Below are 25,151 nucleotides of genomic sequence, written 5' to 3' on the forward strand. Positions count from 1 at the left end.
TTCCATGAAGGCCACTTCTGACCAGACTTCTCCGGACAGTAGATGGGTGTACCAGGGTCCCACTGTTTTCTGCCAATTCTGAGCTGATGGCACTGCTGGACATCTTCCGATTGCGAAGGGAAGTAAGCATGATGTGTCTTTCATCTGCTGCAGTATGTTTCCTTGGCCGACCACTGTGTCTACGGTCCTCAACGTTGCCTGTTTCTTTGTGTTTCTTCAAAAGAGCTTGGACAGCACATCTGGAAACCCCTGTCTGCCTTGAAATTTCTGCCTGGGAGAGACCTTGCTGATGCAGTATAACTACCTTGTGTCTTGTTGCTGTGCTCTTGTTGCTGTGTCTTGCCATGGTGTATGACTTTTGACAGTAAACTGTCTTCAGCAACCTCAGTTAATGATTGTGTTTCAACCTACATATTGAATTGATGATCATTAGCACCTGTTTGGTATAATTGTTTAATCATACACCTGATTATATGCCTACAAAATCCCTGACTTTGTGCAAGTGTACCTAGAAGAATTGATGCTGTTTTGAAGGCAAAGGGTGGTCACACCAAATATGGATTTGATTTAGATTTTTCTTCTGTTCACTCACTTTGCATTTAGTTAATATAATCTAATATAATATAATCTATTAACATGTCTATTTTTGAAAGCATTCTTACTTTACAGCATTTTTTCACACCTGCCTAAAACTTTTGCACATTACTGTATATATATATATATATATATATATATATATATATATATATATATATATATATATATATATATATATATATATTGTATGTACAAACAAGGAACCATGGTACCAAAATAATAATAAATAAAATAGAATATAAATAATAATAATAATACAGAAATTAAAATAAATACTGAAATAATAATATTGAAACTATTAAATTGTTAAATTGTGCCGTGTCACTGCGAGCCCCTCAGGTTGTGGCAGGTGGCTACATATTTGGTAGCCAGTGGAGCTGTGTGTCCCTCCCCTAGGAGGACAGCAAGTTTCTCTGAGTCTGCCATTTGTCTGAAAACAGGATATTTTTGTTGTATTTTATTGAAGAATGACTCTCTGATTTGGCTGTATTTTATACAGTTTAGGAGAAAGTGCATCTCAGTTTCCACCTCTCCTGTCTCGCAGTGACCACAGAGCCGATCTTCTTTGAGCAGCCAGGTCTGCCTGTCTCTATGGCCAGGCTGTGGCCACTGAGACTGTACTTGGTCAGGATCTGTCTCTGCTTCGTATCTCTGACAGTGGAGAGATACTCTGCTAGGCTGTAGTTTCATTTTAGGGCCCAATAGCAATCAAGTTTATGTGGGGATTTTATTTCTGTGTCCCAGTGTTCCAGATAGGAATTGTTTGGTTTGTTTTATAATTTGGTTTACTCTGATTGGGGGCTCGTAAGAAGTGCTGACCTGAAGCTGGTTGGAGTTAGTATTGGAGGGGGTCAGTGTGATGAGCTTCAAAGCCAGCTGGCATAGGGGACTATTTTCAGGGCTGAGCTCTTGGGTCTGGAGGGCCTTGTACTGGAGTGAGTCAGGTTCACTTTTTTCAAGGTGCAACCAGAATTTGAGTGCTCTTTTCTTTATATTAATAAGAGCTGGATATCGGCCTAATTCTGCCCTGCATGCGTGGTTTGGTGTATTTCTTTGCACCTGCAGTGTATTCTTGTATAGTTCAGCATGCAGGGTTTCGATTGGGTGTTTGTCCCATTTAGTGTAGTCTTGTTGACTGAGTGGACCCCATACCTCACTAACATACAGCGCAATGGGTTGGATAACACTGTCAATTAATTTTAGCCAGATTTTGACAGGTAGATTGATTTTATAGAATCTTCTTTTGATGGCATAAAAAGCTCTGAGTGCTTTTGCTTTTAGTGCATTCACTGCCAGGTTAAAACTGCCTGACGCACTGATGGTCAGACCCAGGTAAGTGTAGCTGGTGGAGTGCTCTAGGGTGGTGTTTCCGAGTGTAAAGTGATATCTGTTTCCCTGAGATCTGGCCTTTTTTTGAAAAATCATTATATTGGTCTTTTTGAGGTTTACTGCCAGGGCCCAGGACTGACAGTACTGCTCCAGCAGTGACAGGCTCTGCTGCAGCCCCTGTTCTGTGGGTGACAGCAGGACCAGGTCATCTGCGTAGAGCAGGAACTTGACTTCAGTGTCATGTAATGTGAGGCCAGGGGCTGCAGACCGTTCCAACATCGTTGCTAACTCATTGATGTAAATATTGAATAGTGTTGGACTCAGTGAAGAAATCTGTCCTTTTGTTGCCAATTTTTACTGCACATTTGTTTTCTGTGTACATCGATTTTATTATATCATAGACTTTACCCCCTACACCACTTTGAAGAATTCATCAGTCTTTCTGATGAAAACGCAGACCGAGTTGAGAATGGCACTGCGCTTTGAACGGCGCTGTAACTGGGCTGGAGACTGAATGGAGCAGGAAAGACTAACGCTGGAGCTCCTACAGAAAAATAGAAAAGCTGAATGATGGAAAGAATCACCTGAGCAGGTAGGAAAATAGCTGATACTATCTTACCAGCGTTGTGCAGAGAATTACGACTAAAGGCTAACATAATTGCAATGTAATTCTTGAATGTCATTTTTGCATACATTTCAAAAGATATTAGTTATTTTGATTGCACATTTTAAAAAAGCTGTTACTATGTTTTCCACAATTATTGTTAAATAAAAAAAAAACTAAGTCTGCTAGCGTCTGCTCACGGAAACTAAGCAAGTTTTGCCTCGGTTAGCACTTGGATGGGAGACCACCTGGGAAAATAACACATTCTGTATGCATTCGACGTTTGAAATTGCATTTTACCATTTAAATGCGTTAAATTACGTGACCCAAAAAAATGAAAGGTCTGAGGAATCACCTAACATAAAGGTTAAATGCAGAACATCAATCGGCTGCGGCCGCACCACCTTGACTAAGCCTGCTTGCGTCTGATCTTGGTTTGCCTCGTTTAGGACTTGGATGGGAGACCACCTGGGAAAATAACAAGTGCTGTAGGCATTTGATCTTTGAAATTACATTTTACCATTTAAATGCGTTAAACTACGCCAGAGCACCCCCAGCACACCTAACATAAAGGTCCTAAAAGCAGGACAGCAGTCTTTTTTTCTGGTATCAAAATGCAGGTCTAATCTTCCTAACCAGTACATGGTTTGTGTGATGTTATACCTGTTAAAAATAAACAAAAATTCTGGTGTCAAAACGCATCACTAACCTTTCTGAACAAGTGCGTGGGGTTTGAGTGATGTTAATATACCTGTTAAAAATCTGAAAAAAAATTCTGCTGACAAAAAGCATCTGTATTCTTTCTGAACCAGTATGTGGTTTGTTTGACATTAGTATACCTGTTAAAAATCTCAAAAAACATTCTGGTGTCAAAACGCAGCTTAAACTTTCTGAACCAGTATGTGGTTTGTGTGATGTTATACCTGTTAAAAATTTCAAAAAGCTGCTTGATGAGATTCTGGGATCGATAAGCTACTAACAACCAAATGAGCAAGATGGGCCGAATGGCCTCCTCTCGTTTGTAAACTTTCTTATGTTCTTATGTTCTTAGGTTGTACAGCTTGCTGGGCTGCGTCTGCATGTTGCTGCTTTGCTCTGTTCTTTAAGAAACACAGTGGTGATCTGACAGAGGGGATTGAGGCCTGACAATGAATGCACGAATACAGGAGGGGTCTAAGTCAGTAATGGTGTAATCTACTACACTGTTACCAAGAGCCGAGCTGTAGGTGTATCTTCCTAAAGAGTCCCCTCGGAACCTACCATTGACAATGTACTGGCCCAGGCCTTGACAGAGCTGCAGTATATTTCTCCCATTTTTATTTGTCTCCCGGTCATAACTTTTTCTGTGGGAGTTGACGGGTGTGCAGTATAGGGGTTTTTGACCAAATATGTGGTTGTCTCTCTGTGTGCTGATACAGTCAGGCAGTGTGCCTGTCCTGACATTCAGATCTCCACAGATCACCACATTCCCCTGGGCCTGGAAATGGCATAACTCTGTCTGGAGACTGGAAAAGATTTCCTTGTCGAAGTACGGGGATTCTGAGGCGAGGGCACTATTATCTCCCTGTAGCCTGAGGGACAGTGAGTGGACACGTCTGCCCTGCACCAAGTGTCCTGTAGAATAATCACATCGATGTTTTGAATACTATTTACAAATTCAGGGGCTGTGCTCTTCAGCCCGAATGCTGAGGAGCTCAGCCCCTGGATGTTCCACATAATTATGGTTAATGCTTCATCAATTCTAACTACTATTCTTCCAGAAACCATTCAATTACTTGGAATGAAATAAAAAATGTTTTGAAAAAATATATATACAGTACTGTGCAAAAGTTTTAGGCAGGTGTGAAAAAATGCTGTAAAGTAAGAATGCTTTCAAAAATAGACATAGATTATATTTATCAATTAACTAAATGCAAAGTGAGTGAACAGAAGAAAAATCTAAATCAAATCCATATTTGGTGTGACCACCCTTTGCCTTCAAAACAGCATCAATTCTTCTAGGTACACTTGCACAAAGTCAGGGATTTTGTAGGCATATAGTCAGGTGTATGATTAAACAATTATACCAAACAGGTGCTAATGATCATCAATTCAATATGTAGGTTGAAACACAATCATTAACTGAAACAGAAACAGCTGTGTAGGAGGAATAAAACTGGGTGAGGAACAGCCAAACTCAGCTAACAAGGTGAGGTTGCTGAAGACAGTTTACTGTCAAAAGTCATACACCATGGCAAGACTGAGCACAGCAACAAGACACAAGGTAGTTATACTGCATCAGAAAGGTCTCTCCCAGGCAGAAATTTCAAGGCAGACAGGGGTTTCCAGATGTGCTGTCCAAGCTCTTTTGAAGAAGCACAAAGAAACAGGCAACGTTGAGGACCGTAGACGCAGTGGTCGGCCAAGGAAACATACTGCAGCAGATGAAAGACACATCATGCTTACTTCCCTTCGCAATCGGAAGATGTCCAGCAGTGCCATCAGCTCAGAATTGGCAGAAAACAGTGGGACCCTGGTACACCCATCTACTGTCCGGAGAAGTCTGGTCAGAAGTGGCCTTCATGGAAGACTTGCGGCCAAAAAGCCATACCTCTGACGTGGAAACAAGGCCAAGCGACTCAACTATGCACGAAAACACAGGAACTGGGGTGCAGAAAAATGGCAGCAGGTGCTCTGGACTGATGAGTCAAAATTTGAAATATTTGGCTGTAGCAGAAGGCAGTTTGTTCGCCGAAGGGCTGGAGAGCGGTACACGAATGAGTGTCTGCAGGCAACAGTGAAGCATGGTGGAGGTTCCTTGCAAGTTTGGGGCTGCATTTCTGCAAATGGAGTTGGGGATTTGGTCAGAATTAATGGTCTCCTCAATGCTGAGAAGTACAGGCAGATACTTATCCATCATCTGGGCAGCAGTGTGGAGTAGTGGTTAGGGCTCTGGACTCTTGACCGGAGGGTTGTGGGTTCAATCCCTGCTGCTGTACCCTTGAGCAAGGTACTTTACCTAGATTGCTCCAGTAAAAACCCAACTGTATAAATGGGGAATTGTATGTAAAAAATAATGTGATATCTTGTAAGTCGCCCTGGATAAGGGCGTCTGCTAAGAAATAAATTATTATTATTATTATCATGCAATACCATCAGGGAGGCATCTGATTGGCCCCAAATTTATTCTGCAGCATGACAACGGCCCCAAACATACAGCGAAAGTCATTAAGAACTATCTTCAGCGTAAAGAAGAACAAGGAGTCCTGGAAGTGATGGTATGGCCCCCACAGAGCCCTGATCTCAACATCATCGAGTCTGTCTGGGATTACATGAAGAGAGAGAAGCAACTGAGGCTGCCTAAATCCACAGAAGAACTGTGGTTACTTCTCCAAGATGTTTGGCCCAACCTACCTGCCGAGTTCCTTCAAAAACTGTATGCAAGTGTACCTAGAAGAATTGATGCTGTTTTGAAGGCAAAGGGTGGTCACACCAAATATTGATCTGATGTAGATTTTTCTTCTGTTCACTCACTTTGCATTTTGTTAATTGATAAATATAAACTATTAACATTTCTATTTTTGAAAGCATTCTTACTTTACAGCATTTTTTCACACCTGCCTAAAACTTTTGCACAGTACTGTATATATAAACTTGCTATTTTATTTTTTTACATTTTGATGTCAGTTACTTAGCTCATGAGTCGAGTGCAGATGAGGTTGAGGAGGTGGCGTTTCTCCCCCAGTTCTGTGCTGGCAGTCCCTGTTTACCGGCTGAGAACCGCGGCGTAGCTGTGCTGGGCCTGCTGGTGGACTTGCTGCTGGGCTGGCTGTACGGGGTGGTGTGCCGGGCCGGTCCTGTGTCTGCTGGGCTGGGCTGGCTGTGTGGGGTGGTGGGCCAGGCCAGTCCTGGTTCTGGTGTTGTCCCTGTGGTGGTCTCAGGTTCCTGGGGGTCCACCTTGCTGGCTCTGGGCTGCGATGCACTCCGTAGCTGGGAGCTATTCTGCTGCTCTGTAGGGTGCTGGTAGGGTCCCGGCCCAGGGCGACGTCCTTTAAGTTCTTTGAGAAGATCGGTACACCCTGCCTGTGGAGGTGTACATGATCATAGAGGTGCTGGGGCCCGAGGGTGGGGTGGTGGACCAGGTGAACATTTGGAAGCAGAGCGCACCCACGGGATATCTCTGCATTAATTTTCCCCATTAATTTTGGGTGGATATCCCTTCTTTGCAACAGGGTTGAAATTATGATTTTTGTGTTGGGGAACTCCTGTGTGGCCCTTTCAGCCACTTTAATTATCGATATGGCCACGTTGTCCACGTTGGGGGCCCGCAGGTCATTGGTTCCTGTATGTATTATTATGTGGGTGGGGGTGCCGAGGCTCAACATGGACAGCTCCTGCAGGGCATTCCCCGTCGTCGGGCACCATATCTTTGAAACCTTCCATCCGGGGAAGAGGCGCTGCTCACTGATGAATTTCCCATTGGAGTCTATCAGCAGGGCTACTTCAGCGTGGTGTTGTTGTCTGCTTGAGGGGGTCGGGGCTGCCTCTGGCTCTGGTTCCGGCTCTGGTCCAGTGTCAGACTGTGTGTTCTCGCTCTGTGTGAGGTCTGCATTGTGTGTCGGTGTGTCTGCGTGCCTGGCGGGGTGGTGGGTGTGTGTGGCGCTGTTTCTCTTCAGGGCTTTGCTGCTGTCTGGTTGACGGTGCTTCCCGTGGAGTTGCTACTGCTGGGGGCGGTATGCCTCCTCTGTCTCTGCTGCATCTCCTCTCTCACTCCTGCCAGCTCCCTCTTTAGAATCTCTCTGTCCTGTTGCAGCTCCTTCACCTCTGCTCTCAGCTCTCTGAACAAGGCTTTGTATTCATTCTTCACCTGGGTGAGCTGGTCTCTGAGTTGCTGTGTGGGGGGGTCGTTGTCTGAGAGCCTGGTCAGCACCAGCTCCCCCTCCAGCAGGGCCAGGCTCTCCCTGAGCTGCGAGACTGTGCTGTGGAGCTCCGGGGGTGGGGCGGGGTATGGGGGCTCTCTGGCGGTGTCTGCAGGGGCTGTGCTCTCAATGCTGTCAGTGTTGTCAGGGGCAGGGAGTCTCATCTCAGTAGCTTGCTGTTCATTCTTACTCTTTTCTTTGTTCTCTGGTTTTAATTTTTCAGTTTCTGCCATATTTTTTAGGGTTATGAAAATCTCTTCAAACCCCACCAGACTGGCCTCACTGCCCTGCACCACAATAGTGTCGTTCTGGTATAGATTAATGGTGAGCACTGTGGTTTCATGGTCTGTTTCATTTTTTATTAGTACCTGCCTCCCTTTACTGATGCCCCTCTTTATTATAAATGTGTAGTTTCTGCAGATTGCTGCATGCCAGGCACTGGTGTTCTCAGTGTGGAACAGCAGGTTGGTAATCACAGTCCTGTCTTTAGACTGCATGTAGTCTGCAATGAGAGTCTCTGGGCTCTCCCTCAGTATTCTTTGCTTGTGCAGTTTCCTGGCCTGCACACTCTTCACCTCTAGAGGGTATGTGATGATTGGAGAGCAGTGGGTGCGGGGGAGGGGCTGCTCTGCTGCTCTGCCATTGCTCAATGTATCCATTTCTCACACAGACCAACTGCCACTTACACTCTTAGACTGAATTTGAATTTTTACAGTATTTGCAGTACAGTATTTCTTAATTTCTATAATAATTACACTTTTTAATTTGAGTGGCTTACCCTGCTCTTATTTTCTATAGCTGACAGACTACTCTGTAGTTCTCTCTTTCAGGCTTTCTTTTAATTTTCTGTCCTTTCTTTATTTTCCTTCTTTCTTTCTTTCCTTCCTTATTTTTCTTTCTTTCTTTCTTTCTTTCTTTTCTCCTCTAGTTTTGTTCCTCTCCTCTGGTCCTTTTTAACTATTTTTCTTTAAAGTTTAAATGAACCTTTCTTTTTCTTTTTCAGCTGTAGATGTTCTTCTTGCTTTTAATTATATTATTTTATTTTAATTATCCATTATTTATTTCATTCTAATGTAATATAACTGGTTGATTTAGGAGCTCAAGTTAAGCATGACTGTTAAGCATGAATCTCTCTCTCTCTCTCTCTCTCTCTCTCTCTCTTTCTCTCTCTCCACTCTTTCTATCTTTTCCTCTCTTCTCTACTGTTTATATCTCTTCTTCTCTCCACTCTTTATTTCTCTTCCTCCCCTATCCATTCTTTCTCTTCCTCCCCCTCTCTCTTCCTCCCCTCTCACTCTCTCTCCCTCCCATCCTCCACCCGTTTTCTCTTCTTCCCCTCCTCCACTCTCTTTCTTTCTCTTCCTCATCCTCCACTCTTTCTACCCTCCTGCACTCTTCCAGTTTATTATGAGTTTAATTTGCCTAATTAGACAGATCAGATTTTCCAGTTCTGAGAATTTTCCAACTTAATTAATTCTGAACCCAGAAAAGTCATTAGTGTTAATGAACTGTCTCCCTCCCTCCTCAGCTCTAACCACTAAAGCCACACTGCTTCCCTCCCTCCCAGTCCCTCCTCAGCTCTAACCACTAGAGCCACACTGCTTCCCTCCCTCCCAGTCCCTTCTCAGCTCTAACCACTAGAGCCACACTGCCTCCCTCCCTCCCAGTCCCTCCTCAGCTCTAACCACTAGAGCCACACTGCCTCCCTCCCTCCCAGTCCCTCCTCAGCTCTAACCACTAGAGCCACACTGCTTCCCTCCCTCCCAGTCCCTCCTCAGCTCTAACCACTAGAGCCACACTGCTTCCCTCCCTCCCAGTCCCTCCTCAGCTCTAACCACTAGAGCCACACTGCTTCCCTCCCTCCCAGTCCCTCCTCAGCTCTAACCACTAGAGCCACACTGCTTCCCTCCCTCCCAGTCCCTCAGCTCTAACCACTAGAGCCACACTGCTTCCCTCCCTCCCAGTCCCTTCTCAGCTCTAACCACTAGAGCCACACTGCTTCCCTCCCTCCCAGTCCCTCCTCAGCTCTAACCACTAGAGCCACACTGCTTCCCTCCCTCCCAGTCCCTTCTCAGCTCTAACCACTAGAGCCACACTGCTTCCCTCCCTCCCAGTCCCTTCTCAGCTCTAACCACTAAAGCCACACTGCTTCCCTCCCTCCCAGTCCCTCCTCAGCTCTAACCACTAGAGCCACACTGCTTCCCTCCCTCCCAGTCCCTTCTCAGCTCTAACCACTAGAGCCACACAGCCTCCCTCCCTCCCAGTCCCTCCTCAGCTCTAACCACTAGAGCCACACTGCCTCCCTCCCTCCCAGTCCCTCCTCAGCTCTAACCACTAGAGCCACACTGCCTCCCTCCCTCCCAGTCCCTCCTCAGCTCTAACCACTAGAGCCACACTGCCTCCCATACTCCCAGTACCTCCTCAGTGGTTAATTTAAGTATATCTTATATAGGAATTTTTAAATATTTGATTGGTAACATATCAATATTTATACAATAAAAACATCTTTTTGGACATTTTACTGAAACTGAACACCTTTATTTTATTTTATTTCTTTACAAAATGAATTTAAAAATAAATGCTGTTCTGACAGTGTGGAGATTTCTATGAAAGCTCGTGACTGCCGAAGGTCATGCTGAAGAGTGAAGAGATGAAGCTGTGCGGATTGAGGTTCCACTCCCTCCCGCTTTCCATATTGCAGTGAAACTGGAACCAGTTCCCTGACCCCCCCAGGCCACTCTGGAACACGCCCACTCTGACCAGTCTATCACAGAAAGAGAGCTGGACGAACAAGCAGGCAGCAGCGAGACAACGAAACTCAGCACTGTGAGCCTGAGGAGAGAGAACGACCAAGAAAGAATCAAACCTCTCTCTCTCTCTCTCTCTTTCTCTACACACATGCATACATATATATATATATATATATATATATATATATATATATATATATATATATATATATATATATATATAATAGAAAATAGGAGGCACTTTTCTACAGAGAATTGTAAGGGTCTGGAACCAACTCCCCAGTAATGTTGTTGAAGCTGACACCCTGGGATCCTTCAAGAAGCTGCTTGATGAGATTCTGGGATCAATAAGCTACTAACAACCAAACGAGCAAGATGGGCTGAATGGCCTCCTCTCGTTTGTAAATGTTCTTATGTTCTTATCCATCCATCCATCCATTATCATTAACTGCTTACTCCTATACAGGGTCGCGGTGAGCCGGAGCCTAACCCGGCATACACAGGGCGCAAGGCGAGACTACACCCTGGACAGGACGCCAGTCCACCTCCAAGACAAACACAAAACATCCACAAAAATGACATCCCCCAGACCTCGTGGGAGGCTTTTGCAGCAGATAAGCAAGGTAGTGTAGTTTTTATTTTGCTGCTGGTTTGAGTCAGACTCACCTGCTCTTGCTGGGTTGTGGGAGAGGGGATGAAGTGGGAGGGATGGGGGAGGGTTCGAGAGGGGCAGGTGAGGGAGGGGGTGGGGTTCAAGAGGGGAGAGGGAGAGAGTCTGGGGGAGTCCTGCAGTGGAGGTCAGGGCCTGACGACTCTCTTCTGAAACGAGGGAACGAGAAAGAGAGAGAGAGAGAGAGCCAGGAGCAGCTACAGAGCGATGTGAGAGAGGAGGAGGAGATCTACTGTGATCATAACTGAGAGATAAGAGAGGAGGGAGAGGGGAGAGAGGAGAGGGGAGAGAGAGGGGGGAAAGAAAGGAGAGGGGAGAGAGGGGGTAAGAGAGAGGGGAAAGAGAGGAGAGGGGAGAGTGAGACGGGAAAGAGAGGAGAGGGGAGAGGGGATAGGAGAGAGGAGAGGGGAGAGAGAGGGGAGAGAGAGAGGGGAGAGTGAGAGGGGAAAGAGGAGAGGGGATAGGAGAGAGGAGAGGGGAGAGAGGGAGAGGGAGAAAGGAGAGGGGAGAGTGAGAGGGGAGAGAGAGGGGAAAGAGAGGAGAGGAGAGAGGAGAGGGGAGAGTGAGAGGGGAAAGAGAGGATAGGGGAGAGGTGAGAGGGCAGAGAGAGAAAGGGGAGAGAGGAGAGGGGAGAGAGAGGTTAGAGGGGATAGGAGAGAGGAGAGGAGAAAAGGGAGAGAGAGAGGGGAGAAAGGAGAGGGGAGAGAGAGGGGAAAGAGGAGAGGGAAGAGAGGGGATAGGGGAGAGAGGGAGAGGGGAGAGAGGAGAGGGGAAAGAGAGGAGAGGAGAGAGAGGAGAGGGGAGAGAGAGGGGAAAGAGGGGATAGGACAGAGGAGGGGGAGAGAGGGAGAGGGGAAAGAGAGGAAAGGGGAGAGAGAGGAGAGAAAGAGGGGAGGGAGGGAGAGAGAGGAGAGAGGGGAGAGAGGGAGAGGGGAGAGAGGGAGAGGGGAGAGAGGAGAGGGGATGGAGGGAGAGAGAGGAGAGGAGAGAGGAGAGGAGAGAGAAGAGAGAGATTATATAACCAAATTATAAAACACCTCAACACTCCTATCTGGACCATTGGGATAAAAACACTAAAACACAAAAAAACTGGCGAGCTATTGGGCCCTAAACAGAAAATACACCCTGGGAGAATACCTGGTCAGGGTGAGAGACACAAAGCAGAGGCACATCCTGACCAAGTACAGACTCAGTGACCGCCACCTGGCCATAGAAACAGGACGGCACAAACAGTCCTGGCTGCCCAGTGACAGAAAGCTATGTGGTCACTGTGAACCGGGAGAAATCGAGACAGATGCACTCTCTATTCCATTGCAGTAATACAGCCAAACAAGTGATATTTTCTTCCCTAAATTCTGCAGTTCTGTCCCAGAATTCCCAAACATGCACGACACACAGAGACTGTCAGTCCTGCTGGGGAGGACAGACACACAACCATACTGGATGGCCAGGATGTAGAGACCTGTCACAGCCTGAGGGACACACAGTGAACACGTCACACCACAAACCCATCACAGGGATACAACTGAGAGTGAGAGAGAGGGAAGGATGGAGGGAGAAAGGGAGTGTGAAAGAGGGAAGGAGAGGAAGGGAGAAAGGGAAGAGGAAAAGAGAGGAAAGAAGAAGAGTGGGAGAAAGGGAAGAGGGAGAGGGAAGAAGAGGGAGAATGGAAGGTGAAAAAAGCTTACTGAATTGAATTGAGAGAGAGGAGGAGAGAGGAGGGAGAGAGGGGGAGAGAATACATTGCTTATAATGGACAAATACACACACACACACTCATTGAGACACACACACAGACACACTCACTGAGACACACACACGCTCTGTTCTCACCACAGTTTGGCTGTGATTGCAGCTGCGATGAGGATCAGCAGTGTTGAGATTGTCACAGTGACATAGAACTGGGGATCCACAGCTGGAAGAGAAAGAGACAATGCTGAGCACAGCCCTGAGGGCCACAGCACAGGCCTGAGAGCCACAGCACAGGCCTGAGAGCCAAAGCACAGCCCAGAGGGCCACAGCACAGCACAGACCAGAGAGCCACAGCACAGGCCTGAGGGCCACAGCCCAGGCCTGAGAGCCACAGCACAGCCCTGAGAGCCACAGCACAGGCCTGAGGGCCACAGCACAGACCAGAGAGCCACAGCACAGGCCTGAGGGTCACAGCACAGGCCTGAGAGCCACAGCACTACCCTGAGAGCCACAGCACAGGCCTGAGAACCACACTGCAGCCGGTTCACAGCCAGCTCTGCTGAGCAAGTTTCAAACCTGCTCTAGTGTCCTATATCAATATAACCTGAAATTACCTTCCGGCTCCGTCTCATATAGATCAGTCTCCAGGGTGGCCAGGTCTCCCTCTCTCCCTCTCTCCCTCCCTCGCTCCTCTCCTCTCTCACTCTCTACCGGCCGCTGGGTGGGTGTGGCCTGCTCAGGTCTCTGGTGATGTCGCTGCTGCTGGCTTTGACCCGCTTCCTGTGTTGACAGGAAGTCGCTTGTTTCTTCAGGAAGTAGGGTGGGACCCCAGTCGATGGCCCAAGGGTATGTGGGCGGGGCCTGTGAGGTCAGGGGGAGGAGCTGGGCTGCCTGGCGACGCCCCCTCACTCGCAACATCTGTTTCTGAGATGCAGGACGCAGAGAGCCTCTATAATTTAGTCTACTCTCCGCCAGCCTCCTCTCTCCCACTCTGTCCATTACCCCCTGCCGCCGTTGCGGATTGTAGGTAGCGAGCCCAGCCTCAGAGTCACATGACTGGACAGTCCTTGTTACCACAGCGATCAGGAGCAGGAGTCCAGAGAGGGAAAAGACAAAAAAGAGACCGCGTACTGCCATCCCTCTCACAGGGACAGAGAGAGAGGAGGAAAGGAAAGGGGAGTGATAGGAGGGAGAGGAGAGGGGGAGAGGAAGAAGGAGGGGAGGGGAGAGTGAGAGGGGAGGGAGAAGGAGAGGGGTGAGAGGGAAATATTAGAATCTAAAAATGCTTGTCAATTCATTATATAAAGGCAGTAGAGAAAGAGACAGGAAGTGTGAGCGGTGGAGCTAGAGAAGAAGGGAGAGTGAGGAGAGAGGGAGACAGACTGGGTAGAGAAGGGAGAGTGAGGAGAGAAGGAGACAGACTGGGTAGAGAAGAAGGGAGAGTGAGGAGAGAGGGTGACAGACTGGGTAGAGAAGAAGGGAGAGTGAGGAGAGAGGGAGACAGACTGGGTAGAGAAGGGAGAGTGAGGAGAGAGGGAGACAGACTGGGTAGAGAAGGGAGAGTGAGGAGAGAGGGAGACAGACTGGGTAGAGAAGAAGGGAGAGTGAGGAGAGAGGGAGACAGACTGGGTAGAGAAGAAGGGAGAGTGAGGAGAGAGGGAGACAGACTGGGTAGAGAAGAAGGGAGAGTGAGGAGAGAGGGAGATAGACTGGGTTGAGATGAAGGGATAGTGAGGAGAGAGGGAGACAGACTGGGTAGTATCTTGAAGCTTTGGCAATACTTGATTCGTTGTCATGACGATACAGCATTACTGAACCGAGAAAGGGGTTAAGAGGAGAAGAGAGCGAAAGAGGCGAGAGTGGTAGGGGGAGAGGGGGAGTGAGAGAGAAAAAGAGAGAGATCATTTCCAACAGAGTGTTTTTTATAGAAACAATTAGAAAATAAAGTGAGTCAGAGGCCAGCAGCTGCCAGTGATCTGAGCACCTGCAGATCACAGTGCAGCCCCCACCCCCTCTCTCAATCATCCCTTCTCTAATCCATCTCTCTCCCTCTCCTTCCAACTCAATTCAAATTCAATACAATGTTTTATTGGCATGACAAAGTTAATATACAGACCAACACACTCACACACACAGACAGACAGACACAGACACACAGACACTCACACTCACAGACAGACAAACACAGACAGACAGACAGACAGACACAGAGACACACACACACACAGATGCACAGATATTTGTTTGAATATCTGATGAGTCCCTCACTACCGTCCATTTACACACATTCATATTTCAACAGGCAAAAAACTGCTTTCCGCTCTCCTTCTCCCTCTCTCTCTCTCTCTAACCCTCGCCTCTGTAGTCAGACAGACACATAGATACAGATGGAGAGACCAATACATACAGACAGACATATATACTGACAGGTATAGAAGCTGTACAAAAACAGATAGACACAGATGAGATCAATAGACATTGTGGACAGATAGTTCAACACTGACACACATACAGACAGACAGCATTCCACAGGCAACAGCTGACATGCAGGTTGTGATTCACCTCAGAGCTGCAAGATCTGGAAACAGCAAGAAACCCACAGACTCAGAGGAAAAAGAAATAGAACTGAGAATGAATTGAAATGCGAGAACTGAGCTGGTTCCACCGCGAGAGGGAGGGGAGGAGGGAGAGAAAGCGAGAGGGGGAGAGGAGGGGGAGCAGTGGGAGAGAGAAAGGGGGAGAGAGGAGGGAGAGAGAGAGAAAGCAAGAGAGGGGGAGAGGAGAGGGGTGAATGAGAAAGAGCAAGTGAGAGAGAGATACTGTGTTGCTGTGGATAACAGAGTAGGGGAAGGGGAGGAAAGTAAATACTAAAAATGTGAGTGGGAAAAGAGGGGCGTGATGGAAAGGGGAAAAAGACCCTAACCCTCCCTCTCTCTCCCCTGATCTCTCTGCCTGCCGCACTAGATTTTAATTCCTTCCATTAAAACTGCCTCCCTCCCTCTCCTCCTCTCCTAGAAGAGACTGAGACTGAGTCTGAATTAAGCAGACCAGCGTTTGGGCTCTAGTGCCTTCATCAGTGTTATTGAAACTAGAAGAGACTGAGTCAAGCAGACCAGTGTTTGGGCTCTAGTGCCTTCATCAGTGTTATTGAAACTAGAAGAGACTGAGTCAAGCAGACAAGGGTTTGGGCTCTAGTGCCTTCATCAGTGTTATTGAAACTAGAAGAAACTGAGTCAAGCAGACCAGCGTTTGGGCTCTAGTGCCTTCATCAGTGTTATTGAAACTAGAAGAAACGGAGTCAAGCAGACCAGCGTTTGGGCTCTAGTGCCTTCATCAGTGTTATTGAAACTAGAAGAGACTGTGTCAAACAGACAAGCGTTTGGGTTCTAGTGCCTTCATCAGTGTTATTGAAACTAGAAGAAACTGAGTCAAGCAGACCAGCGTTTGGGCTGTAATGCCTTCATTGATTATATTCTTACCGATTGAACCCTTTGAGTTATTTAATCCACTTAAAACAGTTGTTCCTAATTGATACTTGTTTGATAATGAGATTGAATTGATTGTTACTTTGGTAATGATTTTGTTTTTGCTCTCGTTAGTGTGCTCTTGTGTCAGTTCAAACAGTTAAAATGTTTGTCTCTCACGCTGTGGGAATGTTGTCACAAGTTCTTCAGAGTTTGAGTTTGAAATCCTTCTTAGAGACACAAGTGTCTGTAAATGAAGATAGCAGGGAGGACTGTGTTTTAGATGTAAAACATGAAAGTGGCTTCAGAAAACTAAAAATGCAAAAAACAAAGGAATGTGAACCGGGAATGGCAATGTCAATCTGACACCTGTGTAATTGATGGAGTGGTGATGAAATTGCTGTTGTTCCTGAAGCTGTCCAGAAGAGATGTGAAATAAATATGATTAAAGGGAGACATTATGTGGAAATTAATTTTGTGGGAGAATGTGGGGTAACATTGTAGAAGGGAGATACATAGTGCACAGTCTTTACCCTGCAGTGTAATATCAATCAATCAATCAATCAATCTATTTTATATAGTGCCTTTCATAGTGGACCACCATCAAAAAGCGCTTTACAAGATGTATTAACAACAAAATCCATAATACTTTAAATACAGAGAAGTGCATAATACATGATATACAGTTTAAAAAAAAAAAAAAAAAGCCTAATACAATACAGTAAAAAATGCATAATACATTAAATAGTAGCAACAACACAGCAGCTAATAGCAGATATCAGGCTTAAAGAGCATGGAAAGCAAGAGAGAACAAGTGGATCTTGAGAGTTGATTTAAAGCAAGTGACAGTGGCAGTGTCACACACCAAAGCTGGGAGAGAGTTCCAGAGTCGGAGCCATAAAGCTAAACAAGCGTTCTCCAAGTGTGGTGCACTTTTGCTTGGGGAGTCGGAGGACCTCAGCTTGCGGGCAGGGACATAGCGGGACAGCAGGTTGAGGAGGTGCTCGGGACCTGTGTGATGAATGGCATTGTAGGTGAGCAGGAGAGTTTTGAAAGTAATCCTGAACTTTACAGGTAGCCAGTGCAGCTGGGCAAGATGGGGGGTGATGTGTTCACGTTTTTTACATCTGGTAAGGATCCTGGCACCGGCATTCTGAACTAGCTGCAGTTGGTTTAAGGTGCGTGCCGGGAGACCACCATAAAGAAAGTTGCAGTCGAGTCAAGGAGACAAAGGCATAACAAAGTATCTCCGCATCTGTGAGGGAAAGGTAGGGACGGCTTTGGCGATGTTTTGAAGATGGTAGAAGGAAGATTTGACCATGGAGGAGATGTGGGCATCAAAGGAGAGGTTGCTGTCAAGAAGTAAACCAAGGCTTCGTACTGTGGGGCAGGGCAGCTATAATGAGATTCTTAAGTTGAGTTTTAGATCCTACTAGAAAGAGTACTTTGGAGTGTAAAAATACTCAGTCTTTACCCTGCAGTGTAAGAATACTCAGTCTTTACCCTGGAGTGTAATAGTACACAGTATTTACTCTGGCATGTAAGGTAGGCAAGAAACAATGTGGGTGGAATAAAATAAATGTCATTCCTGCTATTTAAATGATGAATGAAAAACGACATCTCCCAGAATGCCACAGCTATCCAAAAGCAGGAATTGACTGGCAATCAATTAAACGAATACACGTCTTCGTGATTTAACAAGCCAGGCAGGTATAAAAGGACAGGTTTCAAAGACAATAGCTGTCTGTTGGAAGGCACGTATCGGTGTACAGATGTGAATGGGATGTGCGTTAAAACATGATTTCCATTACATGAGAGTAGATGTTAAAATTTTATGCTAATTTGAACTCGGCTCTCGCCAAGATAAGCACGAACTAAGACGTAGCTTTACAGTAAACTAATGTGATCCATCTGTGTCTCCATTCATTTGCGTTTCTTTCCCTATGATGATGTAGATATCATTCTGCCTGGTGTTGATGGCTGAAGTGTAATGCTGGCTCCAGGGATCAACTTATTTTGCCTCCCTAGCACATAAGGAAACACAACGGCTGCGATGCTGGCTCCGGGGATCAACCACAGTGCGGTCTCCCCAGCGCATCAGCATGACAACCGTCTGGATTGAGCTAAGTAAGGTACTTCTCTGGGGTCTTCAAGTGGGCACCTTCCATCCTCAGTGTTTCGTCGACTAGCCCACGACACCTCAAGAGAGCTCGACGGTGATTCTGGTGTCCCAGCATCACCCCCCCCTCCGTCCCCCACTCAACTCAGCCCAGCTTACTTACCCGTACATCAGCATTTCTTTCTTTTTATTGTGCTTGAGATCCCCAACAAGAATCTTTCCGTCTCAACCACAGCCAGTTGCATGCTCCTCTCTGCTGCTTCGGATAAGTTCTTCACTGTGCGACACAACTCTTGGCCACTGAATCTGACATCTCTGAGAAACTGGGTTGGAGAGTGTGCCACAAATTCGTGACAACCCACCTCCACCGCGTAAACCCGAACTCTCCATCCTCGCTGTTCCGCTTCAGTGGCTAGTTGAGCATACCGCAGTTTCTTCCTCTCATACACCTCATCTACAGCATCCTCTCATGGCACTGTTAACTCTACCAGGTGAGCAAGGCGTGCTGTGCTGATCCAGACCACAAGACAATATCTTGTCGAAGGTTAGTGGTGGCAATCTCGGTGGAAAAATAAGCCGTTGACCAGCATCTGCCAGCATTTTCCAGTCTCTAGCAGCTTCCAGTTGTCCTGGGCGAGGATTGGTTTTAACACCTTTTCTTGGTGGTTGCTCTACTGGGCGGAGGAATGTTGTCTTTTGTGTGTAATGTTTTGATGGAACTGGTGGCAACTTATTGGTCATGTTACGCTTGTCTTCCAATGCTAGCCAAACATTGCAGCACCTGGTCATGGCGCCAAGTAAACCGTCCTTGGTTAAGAGCCACCTTACATCCTGTCAAAATGTGCCTTAATGTTGCAGGCGATGAATACAAAGGACATGAGGGATCCTCTCCTACCCAGAGGTATAGGTTCTGTTGTGATGGGAGAACATCATATGTTGACCTGATGAGGAAACTGATCCTGCTCTGTTCCATTGTCCATAGGTCTTACCAGCAGATCTTGCGTTGTTCAACACTCATCTCATCCATTCTCCCTGCTTGGCCTGGGAAACAGCCTTTACGCACCTCATCCTCTCCTCCTGCTTTTGCACCTTGTTGACTACCAGCTTCCACCAGCTGCCTTGTGCCATGTAGGAGGAGCTGAACTGAGACCAAGACCAAGACCCCCTCTTCCATGCTGAACTTGCCCCATGATATCACCAATTCGAAGGGCAGCCTTTGCATCTTCCACAGCTTTCTTTGCTGCCCACTTTCTTTCAGTTTTCAACACAAGTGCTGCCTCTCTTACGCATTTGTCGCGTGACTCTACTAATGTCATTTCCAGTCGGACCTTGGCGCACTTAAACTTCTCGGTTAGAGCGGAGACTGGTAGCTCTTTACCATAAAGTCCCACTCTGCTGAGGCAGCGTGGAACTCCCAACCATTTCCTGATGTATGAACTGATTAAAGCTTCCAGCTTCTCTCCTGTTATCAAAGAAACCTCGTCCACAGTCAGTGGCCACAGCAGCCTCGGCAACCAAGAACTGTGGTCAATGTTATGCTGTAAATAAAGACCTTTTGTCACAATTTGTAATTATGAAAACTTTTAGCAAACAATGTGAAATTACTAAGTGTTATGTTTGAAATATGTAATACTATAATGAACTCGTTGAAATGACTGTTGTATAATCAAATAATATTCCTTTCCTGTTGAATTGTTCTGACTGGAAGCACAAACCGTGGATTCGTTAATCAACAATATATCTGCCCAGATTTGCAGAATGAATGAAAATTACAAGATCAAAAGGGTTGACGGCACAGAAGTGTTTTTTAGTTTGTCTAATTATTATTTGACTCCCGATGTTCTCCCAGTTTGGAACGCCCAATCATTTTCCCCTCACCCCAGCGATTCCCCACACGGCTCAGGAGAACTTAAGGTTCAATAGGCGTCCTCCGATCACATGACCAGGCCAGCTTGCTTATTCACCCAGGAACTCGAGAGCGGCTGTCAGCGAGCTACCGACCTCTAGAGGACAAGGGCACAGAAATGTCAGGGAAAGGGGTCGGCTGGACAGATTCACTTCTATTAGTTTATAGTGAGGAGACTGACAGTAGTCTTGTATAAGAGACAGGGAAAGGAGGTCGGCTGGACAGATTCTGATATCTTGATTTCAGTTAATTCAAAAATATGGTTTCATCTTTTTTAATTTTGTTATAAACCACATCATTTTTGATTTTCACAATGTTACAAGTGTTTAAATGGACACATTGCATTACAAAACACTGAAACGGGTTGAAGTGTGTTTGTTAACAATGCCTTAAAATGGATTTGCACTACAGTAGCAACATTAATACTGTCCGCTTTAAAAGGAGCGCAAACCAAGATTGTCAACCCATCTTTAACCTCTATAAGCACTGCCCACCCCCCATCCCATCTGAAAATACTGTTTTAAAAAAAAAAAAAAGGAGAATCTTATTTATACATAAAAAAACAGGCACTTTGCTTGGTCAGCCTCCCTCAGGTGGGGTCCTTCAAAGCAGAACACAGCGAATCCATGAGATTCCAGAACCTTTAGGTCCCTCTGAATCCTGGGAAATATCTGAACAGAACAAAAAAGAAATTAACAAACAGGCCCACGATGAAGACTGAACAGAAGCACAGTACTTATGACAACACCATGATCGACAGACAGCTTTCCCCATATGGCAAAATAATGTCATAGACTAAAATGATCTCTCTCAGTTGTAAAAACTCAAGTGATATATTTTAGAAGACAGGTGTTTGTATGGTTATCTAATCCTGACAATGCACTGAATGCTGCGTGGCATTTTAATGTAAAGGATTCTGTTGTGTTTGCAAGCACAGACACAATGCACTCAGGACAAGTGGTCAAGGGGGTTACTTGGAGACCCAAGCCTCTGCCCGACAGCGAGACCACAGCTGAACCGGAGCCTGCAGCATCGGGAGGTGAACCGACCGGAGGGAACGTTCAGGTGGTCAGAAAGACATATTCCTGCTACGTACTGTACAGTGCTTTGCGATACTTTTGTGCATAAAGCGCTATATTAAATACAATAAACACATAAATACATAAATAACGAAATGGTGGCTGAAGAAGAGGGGGTCCCTGCTGCAGCTGGTGGGGAGGGGGTTGATTCGCGGACCTGTGCCAGTCTCTCACGGCAGTGCAGAGGGGCTCAGCCCTACGTTGCGGTGGGACCAGTGAACGGGGGAAAGCCGTTTTTCAGCCCGCTAATCCCGCGTCTGGGGTCCCGTTGTTGGGGGGAGCGGTATGTGGTATTTTCTGGGATACTGCCGGCACCTTGCAAAGGACCATACGGATAGCTGGAAATACAAACTCAAAATGCATGGCTGAAATCGTGGTGCACAGAGGAAGGCTTCATCCTTCTTGAACATTGGAACACATTCTACAACAAGGACTATCTATATAGGTGGAACAGACTGCACTTAAACAAAAAGGGAACCAATCTACTCGGAGAAAGGATCCTTGAGGAGGTCCATAAGCATTTAAACTAGAAAAGAAGGGGGGAGAAAACAATCTCCCTTTCCTAAAACCATGCTGACTGTCTCCCAGGACACTGTTACAGACTGGAGAACTGCAAACGTAATACCAATCCACAGAAAGGGAGACAAAACCCAACCAGGTAACTACAGACCAATAAGCCTGACTTCTATTATATGTAAACTTATGGAAACTATAATAAGATCCAAAATGGAAAATATGAGAGATACTGAAATTGAAGGAATCTATTAAAAAAATCTAGGAGTTTATGTTGACTCAGAAATGTCTTCATCTAGACAATGTGGGGAAGCTATAAAAAAGGCCAACAAGATGCTCGGATATATTGTGAGAAGTGTTGAATTTAAATCAAGGGAAGTAATGTTAAAACTTTACAATGCATTAGTAAGACCTCACCTAGAATATTGTGTTCAGTTCTGGTCACCTCGTTACAAAAAGGATATTGCTGCTCTAGAAAGAGTGCAAAGAAGAGCAACCAGAATTATCCCAGGTGTAAAAGGCATGTCGTATGCAGACAGGCTAAAAGAATTGAATCTATTCAGTCTTGAACAAAGAAGACTAAGCGGCGATCTGATTCAAACATTCATAATTCTAAAAGGTATAGACAATGTCGACCCAGGGGACTTTTTTGACCTGAAAAAAGAAACAAGGACCAGGGGTCACAAATGGAGATTAGATAAAAGGGGCATTCAGAACAGAAAATAGGAGGCACTTTTTTACACAGAGAATTGTGAGGGTCTGGAACCAACTCCCCAGTAATGTTGAAGCTGACACCCTGGGATCCTTCAAGAAGCTGCTTGATGAGATTCTGGAATCAATAAGCTCCAACAACCAAACGAGCAAGATGGGCTGAATGGCCTCCTCTCGTTTGTAAACTTTCTTATGTTCTTAACGTTTGGAGTATTTTAAAAGATCACTAGATTTAATAAGTCCCACTGCACACAGTGGGCTTTCGAAGAGCCCCTGTTTTAATATAGCTGTCTTCGGTGTTTTTTAAAAGCAGGTTTTACCAGGCTTGGTCAGTTAATTTATTTTACTCTTTTTTAAATGCAAAGCCAGCAGGGAGTTGTCCCCAGCACACAATATCATGTCAGTCGATTCCTGGAGAAGGTCCCGAGTGACCTACAGGCCTCCCTCAGTGCAGCTCTCTCCTAGTTCCTGGGCAGGTCTCTGTGGGAGCGCTTGGCCCAGAGCAGGAGCCCGTTCCCCACAGTGCTGGTCCCCTTCAGTGCTAGAGGAGGAGGAGGAGATGCCTGGCAGATTGCTGTCAATGGGGAGAGTGATAGAGGTGGCTCTCCACACAGCAGAAAGAAACGGCTCTATGAAATCAGGTGACAGACCTGTTGGACATTAAGTGGAGAGCTCACCTCTCTGTCCCTTATGATGTATCCTCTGTCCGGAGGGTGCTGAACAAGCTGCCCCTTTCCAAGCGCTCCAGAGACTTGCACGGTATCATCGCCACTAACTGCTACCTGAGCCATGTGGAGCCGGGGCTCAGTGTCCAGTGCCCTTTCTGCCTCGCAGTGGAGACACTCCTCCACCTCGTCACTGACTGCCCTCGGCTGCAGACCTTTCTGTTTTTAAAAGACCTGCTGGCTTCTCAGGGAGGATTCTTTACTTAGCAGCTCTTTGTTTTTAGAACCAAGTACAGTTTTGGACAGAGGGACAGATGCTCACTGGTCAACTTTGTATTGGGTCAAGCAAAGCTAGACATTTTGAAATCCTGAAAAACTAAGATTTTAACCACTGGCTTTCGCAATGCTTTTGGTGCTTTAGGAATCCCAAAGGTCTCCAGGATTAAGATAGATTTGTCCTTTTATTAAATGGTACAGGACTTGGACAGCTTTAAAGCTGGTGGTGTATTGGGAAGGGTGTGTGCTGTGAGCGAGGAGGGGGAGTCATGGTGTATTGGGGAGGGTGTGTGTGAGTGAGGAGGGGGAGTCATGGTGTATTGGGGAGGGGGGGTGTGTGAGGAGGGTGAGTCATGGTGTATGTGGGAGGGTGTGTGTGTGTGTGTGTTTGAGTGAGGAGGGGGAGTCATGGTGTATGCGGGTGGGTGTGTGTGTGCGTGCGAGTGAGGAGTCGTCGTGGTGTATTGGGGAGGGTGTGTGTGAGAGAGTGAGGAGGGGTAGTCGTGGTGTATTGGGGAGGGTGTGTGTGCGAGTGAGGAGGGGGAGTCATGGTGTATTGAGGAGGGTGTGTGTGTGCGAGTGAGGAGTCGTCGTGGTGTATTGGGGAGGGTGTGTGTGAGTGAGGAGGGGGAGTCGTGGTGTATTGGGGAGGGTGTGTGTGTGCGAGTGAGGAGTCGTCGTGGTGTATTGGGGAGGGTGTGTGTGTGTGAGTGAGGAGGGGGGAGTCGTGGTGTATTGGGGAGGGTGTGTGTGTGCGAGTGAGGAGTCGTCGTGGTGTATTGGGAGGGTGTGTGTGTGAGAGTGAGGAGGGGGAGTCGTGGTGTATTGGGGAGGGTGTGTGTGTGAGAGTGAGGAGGGGGAGTCGTGGTGTATTGGGGAAGGGGTGTGTGTGTGAGAGTGAGGAGGGGGAGTCGTGGTGTATTGGGGAAGGGGTGTGTGAGTGAGGAGGGGGAGTCGTGGTGTATTGGGGAGGGTGTGTGTGAGGAGGGGGAGTCGTGGTGTATTGGGGAGGGTGTGTGTGTGTGAGTGAGGAGGGGGAGTCGTGGTGTATTGGGGAGGGTGTGTGTGTGAGTGAGGAGGGGGAGTCGTGGTGTATTGGGGAGGGTGTGTGTGTGTGAGTGAGGAGGGGGAGTCGTGGTGTATTGGGGAGGGTGTGTGTGTGTGAGTGAGGAGGGGGAGTCGTGGTGTATTGGGGAGGGTGTGTGTGTGTGAGTGAGGAGGGGGAGTCGTGGTGTATTGGGGAGGGTGTGTGTGTGAGAGTGAGGAGGGGGAGTCGTGGTGTATTGGGGAGGGTGTGTGTGTGAGAGTGAGGAGGGGGAGTCGTGGTGTATTGGGGAAGGGGTGTGTGAGTGAGGAGGGGGAGTCGTGGTGTATTGGGGAGGGTGTGTGTGTGAGAGTGAGGAGGGGGAGTCGTGGTGTATTGGGGAAGGGGTGTGTGAGTGAGGAGGGGGGAGTCGTGGTGTATTGGGGAGGGTGTGTGTGTGAGAGTGAGGAGGGGGAGTCGTGGTGTATTGGGGAAGGGGTGTGTGAGTGAGGAGGGGGAGTCGTGGTGTATTGGGGAGGGTGTGTGTGTGTGTGAGAGTGAGGAGGGGGAGTCGTCGTGGTGTATTGGGAGGGTGTGTGTGTGAGAGTGAGGAGGGGGAGTCGTGGTGTATTGGGGAAGGGGTGTGTGAGTGAGGAGGGGGAGTCGTGGTGTATTGGGGAGGGTGTGTGTGTGTGAGTGAGGAGGGGGAGTCGTGGTGTATTGGGGAAGGGGTGTGTGAGTGAGGAGGGGGAGTGGTGGTGTATTGGGGAGGGTGTGTGTGTGTGAGTGAGGAGGGGGAGTCGTGGTGTATTGGGGAAGGGGTGTGTGAGTGAGGAGGGGGAGTGGTGGTGTAT

General features: G+C 47.0%; 2 protein-coding genes across 4 annotated transcripts in view; both read right to left on the reverse strand.

Annotated features, from left to right (window-relative positions):
• Window positions 1-10,101: 10,101 nt before the first annotated feature.
• On the reverse strand, window positions 10,102-20,141 carry pianp (PILR alpha associated neural protein). 2 transcript variants are annotated; one of them, XM_034042568.3, is made up of 5 exons: window positions 15,103-20,141; window positions 13,155-13,679; window positions 12,682-12,763; window positions 10,845-11,092; window positions 10,102-10,260 (listed from the first exon to the last, which is right to left on the reverse strand). In XM_034042568.3, the coding sequence occupies exons 2-5, from the start codon at window positions 13,675-13,677 to the stop codon at window positions 10,247-10,249; spliced, it is 867 nt and encodes a 288-aa protein (XP_033898459.3). In that variant the 5' UTR covers window positions 13,678-13,679; window positions 15,103-20,141; the 3' UTR covers window positions 10,102-10,246. The 2 variants fall into 2 exon arrangements, with proteins under 2 accessions (XP_033898459.3, XP_033898458.3); XM_034042567.3 differs by having other exon boundaries at window positions 13,155-20,141.
• Window positions 20,142-20,275: 134 nt separating this feature from the next.
• si:ch211-154o6.3 (uncharacterized protein LOC563854 homolog) overlaps window positions 20,276-25,151 on the reverse strand; it is a 31,395-nt gene continuing 26,519 nt past the window's right edge. For both annotated transcript variants that reach the window (XM_058993498.1, XM_058993497.1), the window contains one exon: window positions 20,276-20,700. In XM_058993498.1, the coding sequence (XP_058849481.1) occupies window positions 20,633-20,700 (68 nt within the window). In that variant the 3' untranslated portion in view covers window positions 20,276-20,632. The remainder of the gene's footprint in view (window positions 20,701-25,151) is intronic.

This window comes from Acipenser ruthenus, chromosome 20 (genome assembly GCF_902713425.1).
Source record: "Acipenser ruthenus chromosome 20, fAciRut3.2 maternal haplotype, whole genome shotgun sequence".
Taxonomy (NCBI): domain Eukaryota; kingdom Metazoa; phylum Chordata; class Actinopteri; order Acipenseriformes; family Acipenseridae; genus Acipenser; species Acipenser ruthenus.

Bases quoted from the DNA above. Each gene is read 5' to 3' on its own strand.
- pianp (XM_034042568.3), bottom strand. From the start codon at position 13,677: ATGGCAGTACGCGGTCTCTTTTTTGTCTTTTCCCTCTCTGGACTCCTG. The intron at 12,764-13,154 runs GTAATTTCAGGT...TTTCTCTTCCAG, and splicing joins ATATGAGACGGAGCCGGAAG to CTGTGGATCCCCAGTTCTAT. The intron at 11,093-12,681 runs GTGAGAACAGAG...CTTATCTCTCAG, and splicing joins GCAATCACAGCCAAACTGTG to TTATGATCACAGTAGATCTC.